This window comes from Trachymyrmex cornetzi, unplaced genomic scaffold (genome assembly GCF_001594075.2).
Source record: "Trachymyrmex cornetzi isolate Tcor2-1 unplaced genomic scaffold, Tcor1.1 scaffold724, whole genome shotgun sequence".
Taxonomy (NCBI): Eukaryota; Metazoa; Arthropoda; class Insecta; order Hymenoptera; family Formicidae; genus Trachymyrmex; species Trachymyrmex cornetzi.
In genome coordinates this window covers 435,437-461,872 of record NW_017300053.1, presented here as the reverse complement: position 1 = coordinate 461,872, position 26,436 = coordinate 435,437, and the positions used below count along the sequence as shown (strand labels likewise).

Here is a 26,436-nt window from a genome sequence, read left to right as displayed (position 1 = left end):
GGGGTGGTGGAGGGCCTCTTCAGGTTGATTTGTTTTTATTTATTTAAATTGTGTTTGCAACTTTAAATTAAATGTAGTTTGCTTGGAATTACAAGGACTCCAACTTTATTCAACGGCTTGCAAATATATTTGGTAAAAACAGAGCAACCTTTTGAATACTATCAAAAATAGTATTAAAATTTTTATTTTAATGCCAAATGATTAGCGAAATACGGTAAAATAATTGGAAATAAAAATATAAAAAAGTATAATTGTAAAAAAATAAATATATAAATACTCTTAAAAAAGGACCGTTATAATTTATAGCAGTCCGTTTAATTGTTGAAATTGCTTAATTAAATGTCAACTTAATAGAGATTTCAGCGATTTTAGCCATTTATTTCCACCAGGATCATTGCAAAAAAAAATTGATATTATTTAATTGACATCCACTTCAGAGGGACTTTATCAGCCGTGTGTATATTGCGATACGTAGTTTACATGATTTTAGAAAAATGATGTTGGTGTCGCTAGTGTACAATGGTTCTCAAGCGTCGCATGAAAAATACGAGGATGGTTGCTCTCAGGTTTCTCTTTGGTACATGACAATATTTTTTAGCAATTTAGCACTTGATCACAATTTATCTGTAATTGTGCCTGTTTTTGTTGCTATCTCAATTTCACTATTCAGTTTTAATATAATTTAAAAAAAAAAGGAATTCCAAGACTGTTCTTCGAAGATTCTGATCTAACTGCTCTTGTTCTCTCACTAATTTTAAATCCGTGAATTGTCTTCGAATTTTCAATATGTCAAGTAAATATAAGACAAATTTGTCAAGGGATGTGTTGAATAGGCGATTGATACATTTATGACATGGCATATAAACAAATCTGATGTCTATGATTGTGATGTAATAATAAAATGCAATGAACAGAAATGAGTGCTTCGTGTTATATTCTTGTGTTAAAATAATTAAGGTTAGTGTATTTGATAAACTATTCTTGATTTATTAAGTTGATTGCGTAGCGTAGGACTAAGCTTTTATTATAAATGATTTTTTTACATTGCTTTTTAATCTACAAATTTTCTTTATTTAAACAATTGTTTTAACTTATTCTAAAGTAGTTTCAATTGCTGTTAATGTCAATTTATTGCTTACGTTTGAAAACTGTATATTTTTCAGTAATTTGAGTGAATTATACCTTTCACATAGATATTATATTTGATTATGCCTGAATTTATTTGTTTAATAGTAGCTTAGCTTTAAATAGTTTTTATTTGAAGTATGCATGGTTTTGTTTAGTTTTGTTCGAGTTAAAATGTCCAATTCAGAGGCTGGTGTGGGATGCATTAGTGAGGTAACACTTGCGATTAGTAAAGCAAGAAATTCTCAGACAGGTACTGTGAGAGTTCTTGATAGTCCCAACTCTGATGGATCTGGTCACTCGAATTCATTTACTGTGCAACGATTTAATTACACCAATGATAGCAATACCAACTCTGATATTCTTCAGTCACCCCTCACTAGCGATGACTTGAGAATACCTATTGTTGGTTATGAGATCATGGAGGAGAGAGCTAGATTTACAGTTAGTTAATTATATCAATAATTACATAATTTTATTATATCATGTTAAACTTTATTTATATTATTTTAATATATATTTCTCATTAATGTAACACAAATATAAATATTTTACAATAGTACAAATATATTGTACAGCAGTATATACATTTTATTAACTTTAACAGTATAAAACTTTAAAAAAATATAAATAACAATTAAAATATGAAGCAATAATATTATCTAAAATATAAAATTATACAGAAATTGTTTTATTGCGTTTTTTTTTGTATATCAATGTTTTAAATATAAATTCTTTTTATGTTCTTGGTATATAGGTCTACAAACTTAGAGTTGAATTGAAAAATGGTGATTGCTGGTTTGTATTTCGAAGGTACACAGACTTTGTTCGACTATTAGCTCAATTAAAAAGACAAAAAGTTCCTATTGTCCATTTGGCTTTACCAAGAAAAAAATGGCTTGGTGATAATTTTGCTCCAAGTTTTTTGGAAGAAAGAATATGTGGTCTTCAAACATTTGTTAACGGTATATTGAGTAGCCCGCTTCTTATTGGTGTTTCGTGTGTAAGGGAATTCTTCTGTTTGGATGAGCCTCCTGCTTTATCTGATACAGCAGAAGAATCTAGAGTGAGTTGTAATATGAATTACATTTATAAATCTTAATTTTTTCATATATTATTTTGCTTTACAAAATATTTAATCTTTTCAGGCAATTTTTGAAGCATTAGAAGATACAATATATAATTTGAGACAACAATTACGAGAACGTGATGCAGCCCTTGCATCTGAAAAAGCTCTCTGTAATGAATTCCGAAAGAAGCTTCATCAGATATTCAGGTAAGCAGTACAAAAATACTTTCCTTTTTTTATGTAACAAATTTTCAACTGTTTCAGTGAAAGACAAACCTGTTCAAAATGTGGTACAACTCAATAATAATTTTATAGACTGTACAATTATAAGATCTGTTTGAGTTAATTTATATATAAATTTTAAATTTTTTCAATGCTGTATATTTAAAAAAAAATGCTATATAGCATAAAAATATTTTTTAAGAACTTATTTTATAAATGGAATATTTATGGAAATAACATTTAAACATAGGATATTGTATTAATTATATCAGTAAAATTTTATCGATATACAGTGAGCTATATATAAAATTTTATTCACAAATTTTTACATTTTACTAGATATATATATTTGATACAATAATTGATATTATTCATTTAATTAAATTACAAATGACTATATAAAACAAATTATATAAGTCAAACGAATTTATATATAGATGTCTTATATTTTTTGATACATATATGTATATATATATATATACATTTATATTTACAACTTATATATGAAAAATTTGTTTTTATATTGAAAATATTGTATAAGATACTGATTAAAGAGTGTATTCTCCTCAATTCTCAACGAAAAGATGTATGAATCTTAAATAATTATTATTTTACTTTTTATAAAATTTATATTGAATGAAATTTTTAACTAGAATGCTTTTTCTGAACATCAGATTATATGTAATAATTTCCTGTTTTTTTCATTACGGTGAACTAATTTTTTGTTTAGCCGGCTATATAAAAGATTGAGGAGGATAAAAAGTAACTTTTATATGTGTAATTTGATATTTAGATGAAATATTATGTGTTCTATAAACTTTATCCTTACGAAAAATATACTTTGCATGAGACGGTACTGTGTCTCTTAATATATCTCTAGCTTTTATTTATTTATATAAAATTATCATTAACTGTATAAAATTCGAATGATAATTTTACTATATATATTATTACTTATAGAAATAATTTTATAAAAAAATATAAGTATGTTATTAATTAAAATTTTATGTTTTAAAAGTACTAATTTTAATATAGCAATATTGTTAGATATAATAAATGTCTGACATTGTACATAAAAGAGTTGCATTTATATTGCAATATAAATGCGTTATTTTGTTGTTTGGACACTTATTATATCTAAACCGTGAAAAAAATAATTTAATGTTAAAATATTGTAATATTGCATTATTACAGTATATAAATTATTATTTTTCCTAACTGTTCGCGTGTTGTATATTTCGATATTTTTTATATACAGTACACTTTTACACACACACACAGATGCGCGCGCGCACGCATACACATTCTTAAAAAATATAATAATATATATAAATCTATAGGTACAGAAATTTTTCAATGTTTTAATATAAAGCATGTTGTTGATTCTTTTTATGCTTACTACAAGAATTGAATTTGCAATTTATTTTGGTAATAAAAAATGTGTAGTATAAAATAATGCCGTTTTTTAATGTATATATGAGCAATTGTTATGTATGTATGTGTATGTATTTTATACATATATATATATATATTTACAACAATAATGGGTTCAGAAATATTTGGTCAGTCTTCTTTTTTATCTGGAGCAACGACTAGACATAACATTTGCATGACGTATGTTAGCTTGGCTGAAAAAAGACAAAAACAAATTTTATTTCGTGATAAATAAAGCAAACTATGTTTGGTGCCAATGATATATAAATCTCTTATGTAAGAGACTCCTATATATTTTTTTACCCTATTATACTCACCTGATAAAGTATTTCCTGTTTTCTTGTACACAAATACATGATATACGACAAGACCGCACAAGACGAATATAAATACGAATAAATATTTTATCGATGGTTCGTAAACTATTGGAAGCACTGTAAGAAAAATTGAAACCACTAATATCAGCCAAGGTATCACAATAGGTACGGTGTACGGTCTAGGAGCGTTTGCTTTGGTCCGTCGCATAATTATAAGCGATATCATCGCTAGTCCATAGAACAGCCACATAAGGAAACTGGCGAACTCGATCAAAGCGATTATATCGCCTAACATCAGGCATGCTAGTGAGAGTATACTCTGCAAAATCACTGCTGGAGCCGGTGTCATCTTCTCGATGTGTACGTAACTGAAGACTCGTGGTACATGGCCCTCGCTGGCAGCAACGAAGCACAGTCTGGCCACGCTGAATTGAATACTAAGAGCACATCCAAAGGTTGATAACGCTACACCGAGTGGTATTGCGAAACTCATCCAAGATGGTAGGACTCGGTCAGCCCAAACTACCGCTACCGCTGGTGCGCTCTTCATCTCGGACATTGTCAACGCTGCCATATACATCAAGTTCATGGATACGTATAGAACGGTGATGACGGGAACCGCGATGAGCGTGCTCCGGAAGATATTGACTTCGGGTTTCTTGATTTCTTCGGTAATCATCGCGGTCGCAGTCCATCCATCGTACGCCCAGAGACCGCTGTAGAAGGCCAGAGCAATATTGCCAGCTGACGTAGTAGTACCACGAAAAGGATTACTGAGAAGTTCTACGTGACCTGAGCTCAGCCACCATATCCCACCGATGATTACTACCATACAAGCGACTACTTTGCACACAGTGAACACATTCTGCACTTTTACGTAGAGTTTGACGCTGATGAGATTAATGTACGTTATCAAACCCAATGCCATAATTGCTATGAGCTTCTTCAGCGTTGCCATAGAGTCGCTGGATAGATTACAAAAATATCCGGAAAATGGCTGCACGCTATACTCTGCGAAAGTCAATGTAATTACTGCTACTTCTGCCGGTCGTAACAATATTACAGAGATCCAGGAACAGATGAACGCTGGCACCTGACCGGCGTATGCATGTAAAGGCTTGAAGGCCTCTATGAAGTATGCATATTCGGCACCAGAACGTGGTACCACGGTACTCAATTCGGCGAAGGCCAATGCACCTAATAGAGACAGCACACCACAGCTGATCCAAACGATTAAACAAAATCCCACAGATCCTGATCGCTCAAAAGCGCTGGTTGGTGATACGAAAATGCCGGAACCTGAACAATAGAGATTGTAGTTAATAGCAATTTATAATCGGTATTATTCGGCGGAGTCAACCACAGTAACTGGCTAATGTCCCATGACGTGAATGACTGATTAATCTCGATTAACCTTTTCGATGATTTTAGTCGTATATAATTATTACGTTGACAAACAAAATATTTGTTGGCCAGTGTCAACAGATCATTAGTCTGTTAATCATTGAGAGAATATTTAGATTATTTGGAAGCTGCGTGATATAAAATTTTTCTATATTAATAAATCGTTAAGAATTTTTAGGATTTTAATATCGAGAGAGATAATCGCGATGAGAGATAAACATGACATTATCTAATTGTGCTACTTAGTTGCAATGTTATAATATCGGATAATATAATTTGATTGTAGATATAGTATCAGTACTTAATCCTCGTCTCTGTAAATTCTTTGAAGATTTTAAAACAGATAAAAGATAAGATCTGTCAGTAAGATAACACTCGAAGAATGTGAGAAATTTTTTACTAAATTTTCGAGTAATTAAACCATGTGAAAATAGATGTTCTAATTTAGAAACATTTAGCTGAGTTATCGTTTTCACCAATGTAGTTTAATTTTAAGCTGGATTCAACACTAACTCTTCATTTTTTTCTAGTTGTAAAAATTGAACCGAGATTAAAGTTAATTGATAGAAACGAGCATTAAACTTCAATTACTGAGTACTCTGTCTATGCTGCTGTGTTGATTTGTCCGTATATAAATTCTTTACTTTATGATATAACTTTTGTATTGGTTTTAAGGAACATACGATCTTATATTTTTTATTTTAACACCCGGTATTTAAGAACGTGTGAGAAAGCATTTCGGTCACCGTCAATTAACTAAAAGGGCTTCAATGAATAAAGCGGCATCTTATTTGGGTCTATACAATTATATAACTGCTGCTAACTACTTCTGAATTGCCATTTTGAACTAAAGGCTACAGTTCGGAGAATGCCATAATTTCTGATTATATTTATTGTGCCTTTTTAAAATATTGATAAATATTTTTGCGATTATGTTATCTACAAGCATGTAACTTTCGTAATACTCATATACACGGTATATTTCACCGCTCTATGAATGATGATTAAAACAAAAACATAACAAGATTATTTTAGACGCACAGACAAAAAACAGTGACTTTTCTAAAGATTGTATTGTTTTAAATTTGACACTTATCATTACGAAACTCAAAAAAATTAAAACGAATTGAGATGATTATATTTATTTTCTATAAAATAAATATATGAATGAATTCTTAATTTTCAAAATCAGACAGCTGTCAATTTTTTAATTAATTCTATTCTATCGCGTGCTTTTTGTGTTATTTTATTGTATAGTATTTTTAACATGTTTTTTTTCACACTGACCAAATTTTAGGCAAGGTTTCTTTTGTTTTTCATTCATAGAATTTCTTTTGAAGAATGTAATTAATTTCGATATATAATATTATAATCTCCCATTAAGTTGAAAAAAGGGAGGATAAGACAAACAGAGTACTCAAAATAAGGGAATGGAAAAGTTACTGTACCGTTACTTTTTATAATAATAATAATTTGATAATGAGACGTTGCAATTTTTTTTACTATATTGATAAATTAGTTAATTGTCATCATTATACGATATTTACTGAAAATAATAAAAAGTAATTTGTAACGCATCAACGCGTTACTTTTTTATGACTGTTGCAAATAATGAATAAAAGTAACTAGTTACAAATAAAAAGTCAAAATTACGAATAAAAATTTCAGTTGTATTGTTAAATAAAGTTACTTTTTTTTAGTAATTAGTGACCTTTTCAACCTATAACAAATAATACTTTGATTTTTCCAACTCTGGTGTTACCATTACCGTCATAAAAAATCGCAGCGTCTATACCTTTAAAGAGTGTATTCCAAAAATTTTGAATAGAGAATGGAATTATATAAAATTGTTCATCATTATTTCGTGATAATAACAATTTGGTACACGTGGTATACAAATGATGAACAATAATAAGGTTGAAAACAAATTTCGAAAGCGACGCGTACTTCCATTCACTATTCAAAATTTTTGGAATATATTTTTTATGTTTTCTATTGAAAAATATATCTGTACAAAGAATTAATGAATTTGGGTAATAACGCATATTTTTATATTCATTTTTATCACACATAATTACTTTCGACATTGTTAAATAATCTTGACAAATAATGTTCCTCAGTCTAATGGAAAAACAAATTATTCTTACATCGCTTTTGACACAATTCTTTTGCAGACTAATGCCCAATTTCTTCACTTCCAGATAAGTTGCAAATAACTTTATCTAGGAGATATCTCTATTGTATTCTGGGAGATATCTCGTGGATAAAGTTATCTAGAGGTGAAGAAATTGGGCATAAGCGGAAAAGTAATTATATTGATATACTATTTAGTACTACGAAATTAGGTTCAATGGTTAATGGTTAATTATTCATTGTATCGCTGAACAGTGTCGAATAAAAATAATTTTCGTGACTTGCAATAAAAGCGTGCATCGTACCGAATCTTTTTTTAGCACGATACTGCGGATTTGAACGTCTGAGGTCTGGCCTTCTTTGTGTTGCATTACGATTTATCGCATAAACGCGATTACGAATGGGAGTGTCAGAGATCGACACTCGGGAATCCGCGAATAAAAATAAAAAAATAATATGTCATGAATTTCCGTCTTTATCGTTTTTATCGTCTATACTGTTGCAATCTGTGTCGCATTCTCATAATTTCTATCAAACTCGCGAAATATGGCACGCGGGAATAAAACGTGTACTCGTACAACACAATGTTTAATTTATTTAATGCAAATGGCAAGTGAGAGATAAAATCTGATAGATCAAACTGTGTTTACAGTCGACGATAGAATTTATGATTTACGTATCCGTGGGAAATTTATAGATTTTCATAGTCAACAATCGTATCTCACCTATCATCACCGCCAGAATGATGCTGACCGCGCTGAAGAGTCCCAGCTCTCTCTTCAGCTCAATTTTCCCGACCGTCTTCTCCTCACATGCCATTTTTCCCGTATATTGAGAATGGAACGAGAAATAAGAGTGCGAAGCACGTTGCACACTCCAACGACACTGTCAACAGTGATTCAAAATTCAATGACACATCGCATGAACGGCTAGTCTGTTCAACGATGGTGGTGGCAACGGCGGCGGTAGTCTTTATCTTCTCGTCTGAAACAATTGTGAATTCGTTGTCAGTGCTCCACGCGCGATGGCAATGGGCTCGACCACGCGACTGAAGCTATTGGGTGGGTTTATCACGGTCGGAGCTTCAAATCGGGACTGGATCAGCTCGTTGCCTTTTTTTCGCAGACATTAGTGAAATACTGATAAGGAGATATTCGTCCTCGTCACAGATACTCTACTATTTTTCTTGATCGGGCACTGAGCTAGACAAGCACTAGAAACATATATTGGTTATAACAAGAAGTTATGTTAACAGAATGCATTTCGATCATATCAGAATACTGGTTACGTAATTGAATTTCTAGTTATCTCAACCAGAATATTTAACAGATTTAATTATAAATATATATTTGACGGCATTTTGTGAATCAGAAATAATTGTTTCTTTTAAAGTTAATTATTAATAACTTATAAAATTAACTTATATAGTTACATTAAAAGTTGCACATGTATGAACAAAAGAATTTAATTAAAAGTTTAGATTAAATCAACTGAAGTTAAATTAAAAGTTAATTTCAGAAAGCATTATTTATATTAAAGTAAAATATAATTTTGAAATTATATTACTCGAGAAAAAGCAATTACAATATGAATTCTAAAAATATTTATATAAAATTGTATAGAATACCAAAGAAATATATTATTTTTGATTAATGTATATGACGCTCGCAATTGAATAAACAATTATCTTCTTTAATTTCTTAAATTTATTTTTTAATAGAAGATAAATTCGTTTAATTATTCGTTTAACGTTCAATTTTAGAAAATTTTTCGTATTTACTCTATTAACATTGAGATTGACTTGATTGTTTGGTCGAAATGTATGTTGTATTTTGTCATAAAGATTATTAAATATTAGCAATTTCAATCTAGCTTTTGATCTTAGCCTCTTTCTGTTTAATATTATAGTGTATTATTTTTGTTACATTTTTTGTATGGAAATATATTTTTTTTATATAGAGAACTAATGAACAATATTTAAAGGATTACGTAGAATTACACAAAGAATATAGATAAAAATTATTAGATTGATAATAATTATAAAAGAATACCTACACATTATTTAAATAAAATTCTAACGAAATATTAATGAAACGTGCTTTTAAATAAACTTTTCTTATTTTGTCTTTTTTGAAAACTTGAAAGAAATGCAAGTAATCTTGCAAGACATTACTCTATTGAACTTCTCTAATTGTCTTATTATTTAACTTTCTATATATAAAAAAAGAAATGATATTCAAAGATAAAAGATATTAACTTATTGTTAGACAAGCAATTAATATATTTTACACATAATAAAATAATCAGTTGAAGTTAAAAGCTAACTCATTTAAAATTATGCCTTTCTGATTGAATTTATCAGATTTCCAATTTATGCAACTAGATTTTTTCCCGAAAAAAAAAAAAAACGTATCTCTAGAAATCGGCATTACATAAACGCTAAATATTGACTTGTGAAATTTGCTTTCTAGCAATTGGCGATTTATGACACTTACGTGAATAAGCCGGACTACGTTAAATGATTTGTTTGTCCGAATTCCACGAGGTAAATCGGCAAAATCTAATCAGCTAACAAGTCGTCATAAAGCTTCTGTGCGTGCAACCGATAGAAGGTTGGAACCAGGGTCGTGCAAAGAGTTTTTGGGGCCCTAATACAAAAGTAAACTCCACCTGTTTATAAATATGCTAAAAAAGATTTGAGGGATTTAGAAAATACACTTGAAAAATCAGGAAATAACTTAAAGTCGGTACTAAAAGAAGCAAATTTAAAATTACGCGTATCTTTGCAAAAATTATCGCAGAGGAATGTATAAAAAAGCGTTTTAAAGCTCTCTTGAAACTTCATCTTCCGAATGTTTGAAACTTCATGTTCCTGCTATGATTTTACTACATACAGCACTAATTTAAAGTGAAACTCTAGATAATTATATGAGGCAACAGCGACAAGAACAGAGATAGGAACAGTATAGAAATAAGCGATATATTTATCGCTCTTGTTGCATAATGTAGCAAAAGAAATAAAAAGGCCAACCAATTTGATCGCGTATAAACTATCTCTTCTATTTGCTTTAAGATTATAGTATATACATAAACAAAATGAAAAATTTGAATGCTTGGTAGGCTATAAGACATAGAATTCTAACGCGTTGGAAATTTATCGCTACTACCTTATTCTGTGTTCCTATGTGCATTGACATATGCATTCCCAAATCTTGGATTCTTCTGTTTCTATCACTGTTGTTATTTTTATCGCTATTGCTGTTGTTTCGCGTTGTGTTTAGAGCTTGAGCTTTAAAAAATTGAAGTTTAACTTTAATACGGGAAAAATACAATTTTTTTTGTAAATTTCTTCAATTGTGTCGCAAAATTTCTTTTAAATGCTGTTTTAATCATTACGCCACGATTTTTTTTTAGTGACAATTTAAAGTAAGTAGTATATTTTAAATCTTTTCTCGAAAAACCTTTATTTGTCATCGTGCCAATATTCTGCTGCAACAATTTGAACTGACTGCATTTCTGAAAATTATTTTCTATTACGAAAAAATGCAAACATATTCAACATAAAGATTTTACTTTTCTTTTACATGTACTATCCACGTAATTATTTTGAATGTACGCCATAAATTCGTGTCATTCAACAATGATATCGTAGTAATTTGTGACAATTAAATTTTATCTGTTATAAAGTTGTCACGAATTACGTGCATAGTAAATTTATAGAAGTAAAATTTTTATATCGAAAGTGCTTCCATTTTTTGAATACTATAAAGATATAAAGTACTAATAGAAGTGCAAGCATCTCAAATTTTTGCGGTAGATTACTGACGCGACTGCAAATACAAGTTTTTAGAAAAAAGATTTGAAAAAGCATTACTTATTTTATATTATTATAACGCAGTAAAAAAATCATAACATAATGATTAAAAAAGCATTTAAAAAAATGTTATATTTTGCAATACATTTGAAGAAAAAGTTTTGTTTTCTTCGTTCACGTCATCAAAAAGTTAAAGTTTATTATATAATATAAAAAAACATAAAAGTCAACGCTAGATCACATTGCAAATCAGAATGTTATAAACGAATGTTATTATGTTTTGATTCGCAATAAAATCTAGCATTGTCCTTTATCCTCTTTATATTTATAGATAATTAGATAAGATAGCAATTTTATTTTACTTTTTGATATTTTGAAATATAATCTTTATAATCGTGTCATTCCGCGACACAAATGGTTACCATTTTTGTTATGTTTGATACCGTTGTGTTACGGTTACATTATACTAAGGTTATATAAATATGATAATGATTCATGTAGACATATTTTACTTGAAATTCTGTCAGTAAAAGAAATAAAGATAGGCAAATTATATGACGACTAAAAGTTTTAAACACAGAGTACATATATTTTTTTATTATATACATAAAAAAGGATTCCGATAGAATGAACCTCTGTTGCTTAAAGATTAATTTTTCATGGAAAAAATGAGCTGAGGCTTGAGTACTTGTTATCCTTCCTATTTCTATTTTCAAACTACCGACTTTCTAATGTTCAATGTCGTTCATGCAACTAATTACTCGTTCGGTTGTACATTGCCAATAAAGTTTATGCACATGAAAGTCTATATGCGCATGAAAATCTATGCACATTATTATAACTTTATATTTAGAAATGTAAACGATGGAAAAGTTTTAGAATTTTAGGATAAAGAACTCGAGGAAATAATAGTTTTTTCTCCATCGGCTTTGACAGTTTTTTACTCGGATATTTTTTTTTTAATATTTCACGATTTCGACCTTGTACTATTGTTCCAGAATTTGGTTTTTGCAGGATGATTTATTTTAATATTAATAGGCACATTTTTTGAAAATATGCAATTTTATAAAAAAAAAAGAATTCCAAACAAAACCCGTTGTACGTCCCCTTTTATACCATAAAATTTTTATTTGAAATATTTCTTGGAAAAATTGTATATTTCCAAAATTTTTACCTGATAAGATTAAAATAAATAATCCTGTAGATTTTTAGTATTGGCAGTGTATATTAAAACACAGCTTAAATATTTGTATAACTCAGCAAAATAACACATCTTAATATAACATATCTTTTTGTCGACTGAAGCAAAATGATAAATTCCTCATACTTTAATAAACATTTTAGTTGAGTAAATGTATTTATGTTATGACTGATATTTTTCAAATAAATTTCAAATTTTTTGCTAAGAATTTGTGTCAAGTTGTTTTGTATTAAAAACTAATAAATACGCTGTACATAAATTTTTTAAAGAGAAATGTATTTACAACATTGATAAAATTGTTGATGTATATATATTTCTTAAATGCATTTTTATAAAATAATGTGGTTTGGCTGTGGAAATTGTTGGTAACTGTTGTATTTTTCTGTTTAATTCTGTATAATTCCTACAGAGCAGAATTATACAGAAAGAATGGAAGTAGGTAATATACGAGATTACTTCATATTGTTAGATAGAGCTACTATTACGTTTTAAGTGAATAATCATTTTGTCTAATAATGTTAGGACTATTACTACATCCTATACATATATACATAGTTATCTTTACATTATTTATTTTCTATGCAATTTTATATAATATAAATATCAATATTACGTGCATGACGGAACTAAATACCTTATTGTTTAATTATATTATTCTATTGATCTAAGTTCTACAAAATTATTTTTCAGTCTCGGCGTAATTATCTCAACTTCGTTGAAATGTGTACTCGTTTAAGACAATTATTTTTCAGTCTCGGCATAATTATCTCAACTTCGTTGAAATGTACTCGTTTAAGACAATAATTCGATAAACATCAATTGAATCTTGATACAGAAGATATTAAACACATCGTGTGTGATTGACGAGGATATTTATACTTAATTGTGCCATGTTAATTATATCAGTCCCGCATTTGATAGCGATAATTTATATATGATATAATTTTTGCCTTCTTTATATAAGAGAGAGAAAAGATTTATTAAAATTATTTTTAAAATATTTTTTTTTCGCATTATCTACTTTACACAATGTGCGGAATTAGAAGCATTTTCTCTTTAGCTAATCCTAGAAATATTCGTCAGCTACGAATTATGATCGCTACGATCTCGGGAGTCGAGAACTGTCGAGAGTCGAGATCAGACTTCGGGACACTTCGGGAGTAATGTTAGGTTAGGCGAGGTTAAGTTACAATCGGCGCGTGTGTCGTGCAATACTGTGTTTGAATGCAGAAAAAAGAAGTCTATAGATCTGTACGACAAGTATTTCATGCAGTATCTCTGTTTATTACAAATTCGAATAAATAAAAAATGAACGACGAGACAGTGAAGGTCACGAATGACTCGAATGAGGAACAGAACGAATTCTACTTCGAATCCGATCACTTGGCACTGAAGGGTAACAAAGATTACACCGCTTTCCTGAAAACAATAGTTATCCTCGAGGCTCAGAGAGTCCAAGCCGTAAAAGATTTGGACAAGCTTATGTCCGTGCGTGCCCAAGCACTGAAGGATCCGATATCGTTCGTGGCGCAGTTGCAAGACGGTGATCTTCCAGAATTACCTGGTCCGCAGAAGATCCCAGAGATTCCTTACATTGACTGGTCGCAATATAGCATTGCATTGCCAGATGGACGTATGAGGCCGCAAACTCGACATGGACATGTGTTACCTCGGATACAACCAAAAACTGAACAGGAAAATGATAAAGTATGCATCGATGTTATAAATGTATATTTGGAAAGAAACTCTATTTCGTCATTTCATTTTGCAGATCTTAGTCAGAGGTCGTGCCTTCGATGAAAGTAAACCTGAAACTTTCAATCAATTGTGGACAGTGGAAGAGCAAAGGCGACTCGAGGAACTTTTAGTTGAATATCCACCAGAGGAAGTGGAAATGAGACGTTGGACCAAGATAGCAAGTGCATTAGGTATAAAACTCGTTCTACAATTATATAAGCCTAGTTGTAAGTGCTTATTGTTGTAAGAATTAACGAATCACAGTCTTCTCCTTATATTCAATTAATTGGTTCAATTCTTACAACTACAACCACTTACAGTTACATCTATGTTTACGTAATTGTAGAATAGTGATAACTTATGTTGCAAGGAAGATACTATAACTACTTTTTTTTTGTAGGGAATCGAACGCCTAAGCAAGTATCCAGCAGAGTTCAAAAGTACTTTATTAAGCTTTTGAGGGCAGGTTTACCCATACCTGGCAGAGGACCTAAACTAAAAGTGGATGTCAAGAAAAGTTTAATTCATAAGCGTAACAATCAATTTTTATTTAAACGTTCGACTTTCTTCCCACATCAAGATATTACTTTTAATACATCAGATGAAAGTAAAGAACAGCCTGTAGCAGAGGAATCTGTAAGCACTTTGCACATTATTGCTTTATATAAAATATTAGATATTAGAAAAAGTTACTTTAATATCAATATAATTTTTCAGGAGGATGATACACTGAATGGAGGAAGTGATGATAGTCCTGAGATAAGACAGCTAAACTTATTGCGGCAAGTGAAAGCTGAAAAGGCCCAAGACTCTCCCGTGTACAAACATGTTGGATATAAAGTACGTATTCTTTTTATACAGCTAATTGTACATGTAGAATTATTACTTATCAACAATATTTTCCTACAGTGTACAGTGTGTGGTGAGGAACCTTTAAAAGGTACCAGATGGCATTGTGCAGAATGTCATAGCGGAATTGATCTATGTGGTGATTGTGCAATAGCACAATTGGAGGCAGAAAATCCCTTACACGATCCATCCCATAGATTAATTCCCATAAAACCACCACTATGTAGAAATTATGACTTAGATTATTTTCCACAAAATTTTAGTAATTCTTCCTATAATTATCTCGATCCAAATTTTCTGCCTGAATAATCTAAAAAAATTTTTTCCGAGTAAAATACAATGCAAGGAGTACAAGGTAACAAATAATTTATTAAAAATAATGCTCATACAGTAATAGATTCAGAGTTGACAGTTGCATATTTTAGACGAATTTTTGTTTGAAGTTGATTGAATGTTCCATTTTTTATACTATCGCGAATAAGGTTGAAGAATTGTAGATAATGATGAGTATTGTGTCTGAAATAATCATTAAATGTTAATTGATCAAATATGAGAGTGATTAAATCGTAATTTATAAATACGTACATCATTAAAAGTACTAAAGCAAGCATTTCTTTGGTATGATGCAAATGATGGATATATGCTCTTGTATGATTTTGACATGCAAGACACTCGCATTTTTTACAAATAGGGGAGAAGTCGTCTGCATATCTAGGAAAAGAAAAAACATGTGAAATCATGTATTATTTAATTAATATGTTTATATATTTTTATATTATATGTTTATTTGAAATATTTTTTGTCTTACCTCTTTTCTGCTATCGACATTGCATGTTGATTATTCTCACAAGTATCATGATCACACAGGAAAGTTAAAGCCTGTGATTGTTCAGTAATTACGTAAGGATAGGACGAATCAAACACGTCTACTCCTAATTCAACGAGATCCAATACAGTAGCTGGATTCCAACAACCCATTGATATTCTCATTTTATCGATAGGCAGCAAATTCTATAAAATATAACAAAATTGCAGCATATTAATACTTTGAATCATATAAGTCGTATAACTTTTTAAATTAAAAACGTACTTACGATGGTATATTGTACTACTTGTTTAATTTGGTCTGATGAAATATTCTGTACATCTGACCCATTATTATGTAATCCATCTATTACAAATCCTGCTAAAGGCTTATCTTTTAGATAATCTATGGATTCTTTCCTAGCTTGCAAGTTATAACCACCCTCCACTGGTCCTAATATTCCTTTCGATTTCAAAATATCCGATTGTAGATGGATATCTAAACATTGTTCTAATAAAGTTTTACTTCGAACTATTGCCTTTGATATTCGTTTCGCACGGCTATTAATATTTGTATCTCCATCACATAGAGCAACATATAGATCTGGTTTAAACGCTTGCACAATTTCCATGTATTTATTAGCCGAAACAACAATTCTTCCTGTTCTGGACCAGACTGAAATAGTATTTAACTGTTGAAAGCCAGAGTTGGTAGTATAGGCAGGATCATGTATTGATAAAAAATTTATATATTCCTGCAATTAAATTCTTTAATAACCAGTATAGCGAAACTTCAATGCATATTGTTAATCCAATAATTTTGTTTCTGTCATACCTTCATACTAACAAAATCAGCAAAAGAAGTGTCTAGTTCTTTGATAACATCGGTCATTATCATGGTTGAGGGAAGCGAGACAGTTAATAGCTGCTTTTCCGTTGTTAGAGTTTTAAAGACATCCTTTGTCAAATGTGGTACACTGCCACCCTAAAAATTATGTTGTAAATTAAAACAAATTTTTGTTATAAAAAAAACGATACATAATTATGAGACAGAAGAATTTTTCATTCCATACCTTTGTATAGATAAGAAGTAAAGGTGTTTCGAAAGAAATATTTGGCAACCTTTCAAATCCACTTAATGTACCAATTCGTGCAGCACAACGTGCTGCAGAGTCAGTGAAAAATTTCATTGTTTTACTATAATTTATTTTATCGTCTTCCCCTTTCTCTGTTAGTCTTCTCCACACATACGGTATAAACGACTAATTGATGAATACTACATAATAAATATAGACATTGTTAAATTTTCACTAACGTATTTATTAATTAATTTAATATTTTTAATATATTTTTTATTTAATTAATATTAATTAATGGAAACAATCATTTAAAAAGATATATATATCTATATAGAAATTAATTTATTTTATAACGTGCGAGTAGAACATAACCTTAATACAATCTTCTCGAGCACATGGGCGAATGAGAAATGAGAGAGAGAGAGAGAGAGAGAGAGAGAAAGCAAAGAGCAGTGCAAAATACTGCAAACTCGCGGTTCTATCAGTTACGCCAGGCCGCCGACAGATGACGCTGTCCGCGTGCAAGCGAAGTGGATTGGCATCACTGGTGCGCAGTATGTGGCGGATCACGGAACGTTTAAACATTTTTCGCGACCATTACAGTTTTAAAAGTTATGGTTCTCGCAAACAGAACGCGGTAAAGCTTATCGCGCGGCGAAAGTTAACGCAGTAGATACGATCATTCTTTCGCTTTTACGGAAAAGCGCTAAACTGATTGTTTCTCGAGCCAATTTCCGCCGCGCGGCGAGCGTTGCCGCGTTTGTGTGCGGAAGCCATGAGTGTCGCGGACGAAGTATCATCGGGAGTGTTTCGCGAAATGTTCGTGACAACGAAAACAAATCCTACATGATCACTATTACTCGTTATTATTGTGCTCTCGATGCCGGAAGGTACATGCACGGTCGTCGCCAAGTATGCGAGAGAGAGGTACATCTCACGTAAACTTTTAACTATATCCTTTTTACAATAACATTAATTTAACAATCCTGCAACAATTTACAAACTGTACTTCGAACTTTACTAGCATTTGATAAATATCGGCCGACTATAAATATTGCGTGGATACAGTATTATCACGTATAACAAACGCGCGACAGTCTCTTTAAGTGAGTTTCGTGCGATCGTAATATTGCTCGATTGCCGGTTATTTTCCATAGATTGGTCACATAGAGTTAATCGAGATATGAGAGATATTTTTTAATATATTTATAGTAATTATATATATACATCATAATTTTTAAATACGTATAGTAACGTAGTGGTTGTGATTGCGATCACTTCCACGTTATATTAGCCACGATAATTTATTTATAAAACAAATATAATAATAAATTTTGAGATATATACAGACAAATAAGTGTAATAATAATTATATTATGTATGTTTTAATTATTTTGCAATGAAATGCATCTTTTTTCTACATTTTTGTAGACAAATATATTTAATTCGTAGAAACAATTTTTTAAATTTATTAATTTAGTTAATTGGATAACAAGTAATTGATTAAATAATAATTGATAAAGTAATATAATTTCTTAAAAAATGTCTTGATATATATAACATTGTGATTTGTCTTTCTCTCTCTCTATCTCTCTCTCTCAAAATTTTTAGAATTTAAATTTCTCATTTATTGTGTATTTACATTTCATTTTTCTAATAAATATCTTTTATTGCTAGGAAACAGATTATGCTAGGAAAAAAAAAGTAGATACAAGTATCATGAAATATTTCTTTATTTGTGCTGTACAATTCCAAATTTCGAAGATTACAATCTCGATTATAATCTTAGATTACAGTATATACAATAATAAAATAGTGCGTTTCTTTACAATTTGTGATCTTATATACAATTTGTGCTAAATACGTAATTTACATTGGGACGGACCCTCGAAAAGACGTTGAAAATTATTATCGTTTGCAATTTAATCGCAAGAAAATGATCGACATGTTTGCATTTTTTTTCTAACAAAATCTAATGATTTTATTAGTATGGCAGGTTTTAGCGGAGGTAAAAGAAAGTTACAAGTACACATATATATGTATATAAGACACTGGTTCAAATTTTCTGCCTGCGGGCGATTGCCGGCATGCGCCTTCGTCAGTGCATGAATAGGCAATCGGAACAACATTTATATTCATCTCCAAGCATTATGAATAGTCTCTTCTCGCGTGAAATTAGAACTCGAATAATACCTACAACATGAAAAAAGAAGGAGAAAATCCATTTAATATTCGTTATGTATCTTCCTTTCATCGATACTAGATTTCTACCAATGATATCGCTTTGCTTATAATATTTTACTGACATATGTACTGACTTTTTTCGGAAGTATCCGATACGCGAACTATAATCTAATCGCATATGGGGTGTCTACCTATCGGCAAGTTTTATCACAATATATAAAATTTCACGACATTACATCTTTTAAACTTTTTGTTGTGACTTTTTTTCAGGCAAGAAACATTGAATGTTCTGTTATTAACGGGATACATATGAAATAAAGAATGTCAACGCATTTTCGCATATTATTTTAAAATAAATTATTGAACGAAAAATTTTGTGATAATTTTCTTTATTGAATTATTTATTTCGAAGAGTAAATTTTATTGCAATGTAAATAGTAAATAATAATAAAAAAAATTTTTTAACGTTCAAAATTCAAAAGAAAGTTATTATCAAAGAATAAATAATATACAAAAAAGTATAAAAATTAATTTATTAAATTGAATTGTATTATGTAAATTTCATATGTATCCTTATGGGCAATGACGATTGTAATAAATTCTGTTTCGTTGGGTATCAACTATTAATTCGTGCTAGTTACAAAATGTTTTACTTTCGCTTTAACACATCTTTTCACACTTTGAAATTATGAGATAAGATATAATAACACTCTTTTCTAATTCTCGTGTTTTCTGGATAACATGTTGAAACATTACATCATAATACACGATGTCGACAATTTGTACAATAATCGCAGGAACGTTTGTATAGCGCACATGGAAAATGTACCGGCCGAGATTGATATAAAATTTTTCCGCGATATATTTGTATATTAAAATACGAAATTATCTCTTTTTCACGCCATTATGTTAATAAATTGAAATTTCGAAGTGATATTTTTTAGACACTCGTTTGCAGAAATAGATTCTTGGTTTTTTCAATGGTTAATCGTTTTTACACAATCGGATCTCATTGCGGCCGGTACTTTGCTTACGCTACTTAATATTAATACAATTGATTGCCGCCACGTACGGCGGGATGTCTAATTTAATTACGCGTATAATTTACAATATGTATATATACAATATGTGAATTTAATAAAATTTACAGGAGCCGTAGAAATATTTAACATAAGATACATGCATTCGTTACATCAATACGTTACGTAAGAAATCGTTGTAACTTTCGTTTGCTGACTGAATAATTATTCATTAAATTAAAGTGATCAACGACTTCCCTTACACATCATTCATACCTAATAAAGTCTCGCAATTATGACATAAGACGCACAGTGACTCGTTCGATATGTTGACATTGATTGTGTTCAAAGTACAACTATAGATATGTGCATAATCAGACTTTGCTGCGACACAAGGCACTTGCAATACGTGCATGCGCGTGGAATGAATTGCTAGCGGTAACTAATAATTAATAGCACGGATCAATGATCGCGGTCAAGATCGGCAATATTGCAGAGCAATGCTTTACCGCGATCTTTAAAATATCTCGTTGAGAAGAATAATTATAAAACTAGAGCGATTAGGTCATAGGTTGACAATACAAGGACGGTCGCGTTAGATCTATACAATCCCTATGATGAAATTTCATATTTCGCATTGGTTCAAGTTTGCAAGAATGTAACATTTTTATGATGAAATTTCGCGAAATTAAGTAAACTCTTTTAAAGAACACCCGCGATAGAAAGATTTCTTTTATTTTTATATGAAACATTGATAATTTATTATTGATATAAAAGTGTTTTAATTAATTCCAATTTTTAATTGTTTCTGTACTAATATCCTTATATATTTGTTGAATCATGATTATGATTTTAAAAAGAAAAAGAAATTCTTTTTGATATTTCCGCATTCACTTATATATTGTAATCCATCGACATCTAGAATGGACCGCTGATGGCAATGGTGGGGGTAGAAAGACGATTAGAGTGAGAGGCAGGAATAATAAGATCGTTCTTTCTCTGTTTACTGTTGTTTCTAACAGCCTGATTGGTTGTTGGATTAACAACAACCAATCAGGCTTCAATAAACAGAGAAAGAACGATCTTATTATTCCTGCCTCTCACTCTAATCGTCTTTCTACCCCCACAATTGCCATCAGCGGTCCAGTCTAGATGTCGATGTTGTAATCACAAGTATATTATTTCTACGTAAAATAAGGAACAAATACTCAAAAGATATTTGTAGTTAAATATAAATAACAACACATGATTTCCATAATTATTCATAGTTGAATTATACTCAATACTAATTTTACTCATTATTTGCATAAAAGATATATTCTCTGATAATAAAGCTGATTTCACATTTTAATACGCAATTCAAAATTAAACATGACTTCATGCAATTTTATTCTTATTGTTAGATCATAAAATTAATAAAAACGAAAAAGGTGAAAAATATCGAAATCATTGCATGTTAAAAATGAAGATTGCAAAATGAATGTTAACAAAAGTGTAAAATTGATAAGTTTTCTTTTCTACATGTATTCAATCTGGGAAAATAGTGATTTAATTGAACTGCACTTATAGCTTCTCGATAGGAGAGATACTTTTATATCACTAATTCTGTTTGTCCAAATTTTTTTTATGAAAGAAGATAAAATGTACGTGTGTGTTCCAATTCGTAGAATTCTTAAGATCTTTGTAATTTATAATCGAAATCGACATCATCAATGAAACATGCGTAGGATAAAAGTAATATCCCGCGATTCGCAAAGAACGACAGAAACATCCGACATGTAGTGCGTGAATTTTTGCCTGCATGCGCATACGTGTGCGAACTCAGGTTTGAGAGGCAAGGGGGGATCTATGAAGGGAGAGAAAGGTGCGGGAATCGCCAACACATCTCTCGATATCTCACAGTTCGATCTCTCGAGTCGGCCGCTCGTATATTTACATGTATAATTTATATATCCCATGGTCCGAACATGCGGTACGTCCGACCAGGGCGGGCCCAGGGCCATCCTTATGATCGTTGTGAGACGTCCGTCGAATCCCGTGCGAGCTATCCTAATACGAAAAGATATTGTAAAAGGGAGTCCGGTTCGAAAGGAAATTTGCAAGAATTCAGTCGCGTGAATTCCCACGATCGTTAAGCGACGTCGATCGATCGGTTCGAAAATCTCCTCGGAAATTCTGCGTGTGCGTTTTTCGAACGACATGCGTTCTTCTTGCTTCGCGCCAAGCGAAATTAAGCCGGTTATACGGGGCGGATGTGATCATTATTTTGTACTTTCATTTTTTGCATTGAAACCTGATCTTTATTCGCGAACATTTCTTGATGTAAATTTGATGATTACATAACGCTTAATAGACGCTTACAGTGCAATAATTGTGAAATACAATCATTCAAAAAAACTTCTAATTTGCATTATATTATTATCACTAATCATGTCGTGTCATCATGTCGTTTATTATTAATCACTAATAATGATAGAAAACTTCAGTCTTCTTATTATGTTTGTCGTCTCATAAAAAAATAGCAATTGATGCTTCTGTCGTTTTAATATCTTGTAATTAAAAATATTAATTTTAATGGGTTACATAGAAAATTGATCTAAATTTCAATGCGAGATTGTAGATATAGAATATCTTTATAAAGCAGAAGTAGCAAAAGCTGAAAGAAAAATGTTTGATAACTTACAGTGTAGGATGGTTTGTACTTGCGTGGTTTAAGGTTTAAAGTGATCATCCAGATGGTAAATAGCAAGTATCTCATATATAAGAGACTTGATATTTTCACATTACGCGAGGTAGATTAACACACACGGTGGTTTGCGGATTTCGCATCTATCTTATCATAACGAAGAGCAATATCGTTAGGAGATTTTCTATGATAAGTAGCGACATGACCGAGCTAATCTACTTGGACGCGCGGATTATAAGAGATGCGAATAGCGGTCTTCCAGATTGCGACTTGAAATTATCCGTAAACACGCGAGCCTCCTAGGAGTTCCGGCGCGCGATGCAGATGCAGAAGGCAAAGAGAAATGAGATGGGCTTTAATTAAACGAATTCCATAATACGTTCTCGCGTAACACGGCTGTGATAAGCATTATCCGGGCTCAACGACGTAGTGCGGTCGAGATATTTTTTTTGGCGCTATAATGCAGTACCGAGAGTCGTTCAGACTCTCCCTGCCGCCATTGTGGCCGCGAGGGCACGATTAATTATAGCGTATCCACAGAAGGAACGCATTGTTGCGTCCGTGTTGTTGAACGCTCGCGTTGCATACACCTCCTGGCTATGTGTCTCGATATTTTCATGTGTTTCGATCATTTCGAAAAGAATCAGAAAGTCGTTTTCAAGGGCAATGTCCAACACGTTTTGTTTCTTTAACTAATCGGAGATAACGAATTATAGATTATAGATATTTATAGAACACGCAGAACTTTTTCTCCGAAAAATGAAAAATATCGAAATATTTAGGACGAGGCATGCATTTACTCAGAAAAAAACAACAATAGCGACTATAAAGGTGACAATTATATAAGAATTTCATATGTAGAATTAATGTATTCATATAAAAAAAAGTTGAATAAATTATTTTACAGTTATAGTAATTATAAAATAGTTTATTCAACTGTGTGAATTAATTCCACAAATAAAACTTGCATAATTATCTCCTATATTTATAATTACTATCATTATGTCTTATTCTTGGAGCATTCGTTTATTATAGGAATTACATGAAAAATGACAAGACAATCACATTTTCAACTAACAAAAATAAATTCACATTGTATCAATTATTTGATAGCGAGCTTTATTGCTCTTTAAGAAGAACATAATTTCCAATAATAGGATTTCCTTCATTCGCATTTTCCTCAGGTGAGCGCGCAGTAACTAGAAACTTGGAGAATCAAATGGTTCTAAAATTATTTTCATATATAAAGTACGTACAGTGAGACACGTTAGGTGAGCGCGGGTATTCTCATATGTTTCGAAGAGTGTTCGGTCGATTGTACGTATATGTGTGCGTGAGCACAGGTGAGTTAAAGGTGAATGACGTGAAACGCGCACGGGAGAATCCCGAGGCGAAGCGAGAGAACGCGTCTTCTCGTTGGTTCGTGTCTCGACGTGAGGAACAATCGGCTTCGCTTGAAAAGGTAATTAAGAGAACACGACGGCGACGATTAAACGATTCCCCGCCGAATCGAGCGAGACGAATTAATTCCACTGTCGATCGGGAATCGATAAACGATTGAAACTGATACATCGCCAAGACCGAGATCTATTTAGTGCTTGAACGATAATAATCCCTCGTGTGAGATATGTGAATACAATTTCTCGAACAAATTTCGTATACTATTATATTCAGTGTTACCAGAAATATTTCCCACAATTTATTACACGACAAGGTAATGAAGACAATTTTATTGTGAGCATTAAACTTCGTTTGCCGTAATGCGTGTCTTCCGTCTCCCGCTAAAAAAGAAACACTTTTGTTATCCTCATTACTTTAGCATATGAATCAGACAACGAAGTCAACGAGGTATATAGACATAACAAGCAGTCCATTAAATTTAGCCATTAAAAGTACCATCTGTGATTGGTCGCTGTATTGTGCGCTGTCTATTCCATCCCTTGTATATAGAATAAAAGACAGAAAATATAATATAATAAAATGCTCGCCAAGATATTTCGTGCGAATATCGTACGTATTTTGCTGAGCATGATCCGCCGACTTGACGGCACGGAATTCTGCAATTTTCCATAATCGAGGCACGCACGTGAAAACGAGACCTCATTTGCGCGCGGCAAGCATGGAAGGATGCTGGCTGAGAATGCCGAGGCGGCGGACGCTTAGAGAACGCGAACGGATGTAGCCGAGGGCTGACTGGCAACCCCGAACGTCAAATTACGGGGCACCTGCTCTTCAAAACGACTTCATTTCATTCGTATCGTGTAGGCATTTCAAATCTGCCATGCGGCTTCTCCTCTCGGTAATGTCTACAATCATACTCATGAAAATACCCGATTAGATTCCGAATTAACCCTCTAATGCGTTAGAATCTCGCGTAGAACGCGCCCAAGTCTGCTTCTGTGCTGCAGTTAAGATACTTACAAGTCACTTTATTTCTTATTGCTTTATTTGTTAATCGAAAACTCTATGGTCAATTTAAAATCGATTTTTTTTTCTTATCGAAAATGTCGAAATTGTTTACCGCAATTTCCCAATTTCCAGCTTCATTTTCAATTCATTACAATTCATGTCATTTTTATTTCTTACATGAACTATCAAATTTAATGCAAGGTTGCTTTTACTATATGCAATCTTATCCCATCAATGTAGTTGCAGTAATTTGAACAGAACGATGTTTTATGCGTTGCCGCCGATCACTCACATAATGTAGGTCTGAAATTTCGCTTCCCCTTCTCTGATTGACATGAACGGTGGCAGAAATAATGGGGGTCCATTTTTTTCGCCTAGTACTGGTTGACTTTCGCAGGAACGTCGGGGCGGCATCAATTTATATCTCAACGTGTTATTACTGATTGGAAACCGCAACGCGCGATTCTTCGTGCGCGGTATCATTACGTTTTTGCTTTACGTTTACCGAGTGGAAATCGAACGTCACGCCTGAGCCGGTACTATAAGATACTCAAAATATCCGAGTGCCATCTTAGGCAAAAGTGAACACATAAATTTATCAATATTCTAACGAACGTAATTGCGCGTTCAGTTGCGGTTATGATGGTTACCAATTCAATTATTTTTATCAAGATCATACTCTCTAAATTAAAAGAGTTAAAATACTGCCACTATTGAAAAGAAGTTGAATAAAAGTGGTAGATTTTCACTCTTTTTATTCGGAGTGAGATTTATATCAAAAGAAAGAAATCCCACTCCTTTTCTTGGAGTGAATCTCATTCTAAAAAAAAAGAGCGAAAATCTGCCACTCTTATTCAAGAGTGCAAATTTTTCACTTTTTTTTAAGAGTGGAGTGAGATCTCACTCTAACGGAGAGTAGGTTTTGTTGATTTCATGAAAATAGTGCTTAA

The 26,436-nt window shown here is 31.7% G+C and overlaps 4 protein-coding genes across 5 annotated transcripts; 2 read left to right on the top strand and 2 right to left on the bottom strand.

The window, feature by feature from the left end:
- Positions 1-728: 728 nt before the first annotated feature.
- On the top strand, positions 729-2,518 carry Snx16 (sorting nexin 16). 2 transcript variants are annotated; one of them, XM_018517743.1, is made up of 5 exons: positions 729-957; positions 1,375-1,569; positions 1,883-2,191; positions 2,274-2,401; positions 2,459-2,518. In XM_018517743.1, exons 1-5 carry the CDS (start codon positions 907-909, stop codon positions 2,496-2,498), a joined length of 723 nt encoding a protein of 240 aa, XP_018373245.1. In that variant the 5' UTR covers positions 729-906; the 3' UTR covers positions 2,499-2,518. The 2 variants fall into 2 exon arrangements, with proteins under 2 accessions (XP_018373245.1, XP_018373244.1); XM_018517742.1 differs by having other exon boundaries at positions 1,284-1,569.
- A 1,435-nt stretch (positions 2,519-3,953) lies between these two features.
- On the bottom strand, positions 3,954-8,780 carry LOC108767733 (b(0,+)-type amino acid transporter 1). Its single transcript, XM_018517738.1, has 3 exons — positions 8,430-8,780; positions 4,168-5,466; positions 3,954-4,044 (listed from the first exon to the last, which is right to left on the bottom strand). Exons 1-3 carry the CDS (start codon positions 8,521-8,523, stop codon positions 3,980-3,982), a joined length of 1,458 nt encoding a protein of 485 aa, XP_018373240.1. The 5' UTR covers positions 8,524-8,780; the 3' UTR covers positions 3,954-3,979.
- Positions 8,781-13,877: 5,097 nt separating this feature from the next.
- LOC108767736 (Ada2a-containing complex component 1) lies at positions 13,878-15,645 on the top strand. Its single transcript, XM_018517741.1, has 5 exons — positions 13,878-14,426; positions 14,491-14,647; positions 14,857-15,092; positions 15,174-15,296; positions 15,366-15,645. Exons 1-5 carry the CDS (start codon positions 14,028-14,030, stop codon positions 15,612-15,614), a joined length of 1,164 nt encoding a protein of 387 aa, XP_018373243.1. The 5' UTR covers positions 13,878-14,027; the 3' UTR covers positions 15,615-15,645.
- Positions 15,646-15,688: 43 nt separating this feature from the next.
- On the bottom strand, positions 15,689-17,578 carry LOC108767732 (queuine tRNA-ribosyltransferase subunit QTRTD1 homolog). Its single transcript, XM_018517737.1, has 7 exons — positions 17,561-17,578; positions 17,183-17,385; positions 16,945-17,094; positions 16,400-16,864; positions 16,114-16,316; positions 15,891-16,016; positions 15,689-15,821 (listed from the first exon to the last, which is right to left on the bottom strand). The coding sequence occupies exons 2-7, from the start codon at positions 17,297-17,299 to the stop codon at positions 15,689-15,691; spliced, it is 1,194 nt and encodes a 397-aa protein (XP_018373239.1). The 5' UTR covers positions 17,300-17,385; positions 17,561-17,578.
- Positions 17,579-26,436: the final 8,858 nt, after the last annotated feature.

Coding starts and splice junctions, on each gene's coding strand:
- LOC108767736 (XM_018517741.1), top strand. CDS start 14,028: ATGAACGACGAGACAGTGAAGGTCACGAATGACTCGAATGAGGAACAG. Junction 14,427..14,490: donor CTGAACAGGAAAATGATAAA/GTATGCATCGAT, acceptor TTCATTTTGCAG/ATCTTAGTCAGAGGTCGTGC. Junction 15,297..15,365: donor ACAAACATGTTGGATATAAA/GTACGTATTCTT, acceptor ATTTTCCTACAG/TGTACAGTGTGTGGTGAGGA.
- LOC108767732 (XM_018517737.1), bottom strand. CDS start 17,299: ATGAAATTTTTCACTGACTCTGCAGCACGTTGTGCTGCACGAATTGGT. Junction 16,317..16,399: donor AAGTAGTACAATATACCATC/GTAAGTACGTTT, acceptor TATATTTTATAG/AATTTGCTGCCTATCGATAA. Junction 15,822..15,890: donor GCTTTAGTACTTTTAATGAT/GTACGTATTTAT, acceptor TGATTATTTCAG/ACACAATACTCATCATTATC.
- LOC108767733 (XM_018517738.1), bottom strand. CDS start 8,523: ATGGCATGTGAGGAGAAGACGGTCGGGAAAATTGAGCTGAAGAGAGAG. Junction 5,467..8,429: donor CATTCTGGCGGTGATGATAG/GTGAGATACGAT, acceptor TCTATTGTTCAG/GTTCCGGCATTTTCGTATCA. Junction 4,045..4,167: donor AACAGGAAATACTTTATCAG/GTGAGTATAATA, acceptor GTCTTTTTTCAG/CCAAGCTAACATACGTCATG.
- Snx16 (XM_018517742.1), top strand. CDS start 1,300: ATGTCCAATTCAGAGGCTGGTGTGGGATGCATTAGTGAGGTAACACTT. Junction 1,570..1,882: donor AGGAGAGAGCTAGATTTACA/GTTAGTTAATTA, acceptor CTTGGTATATAG/GTCTACAAACTTAGAGTTGA. Junction 2,192..2,273: donor ATACAGCAGAAGAATCTAGA/GTGAGTTGTAAT, acceptor TAATCTTTTCAG/GCAATTTTTGAAGCATTAGA.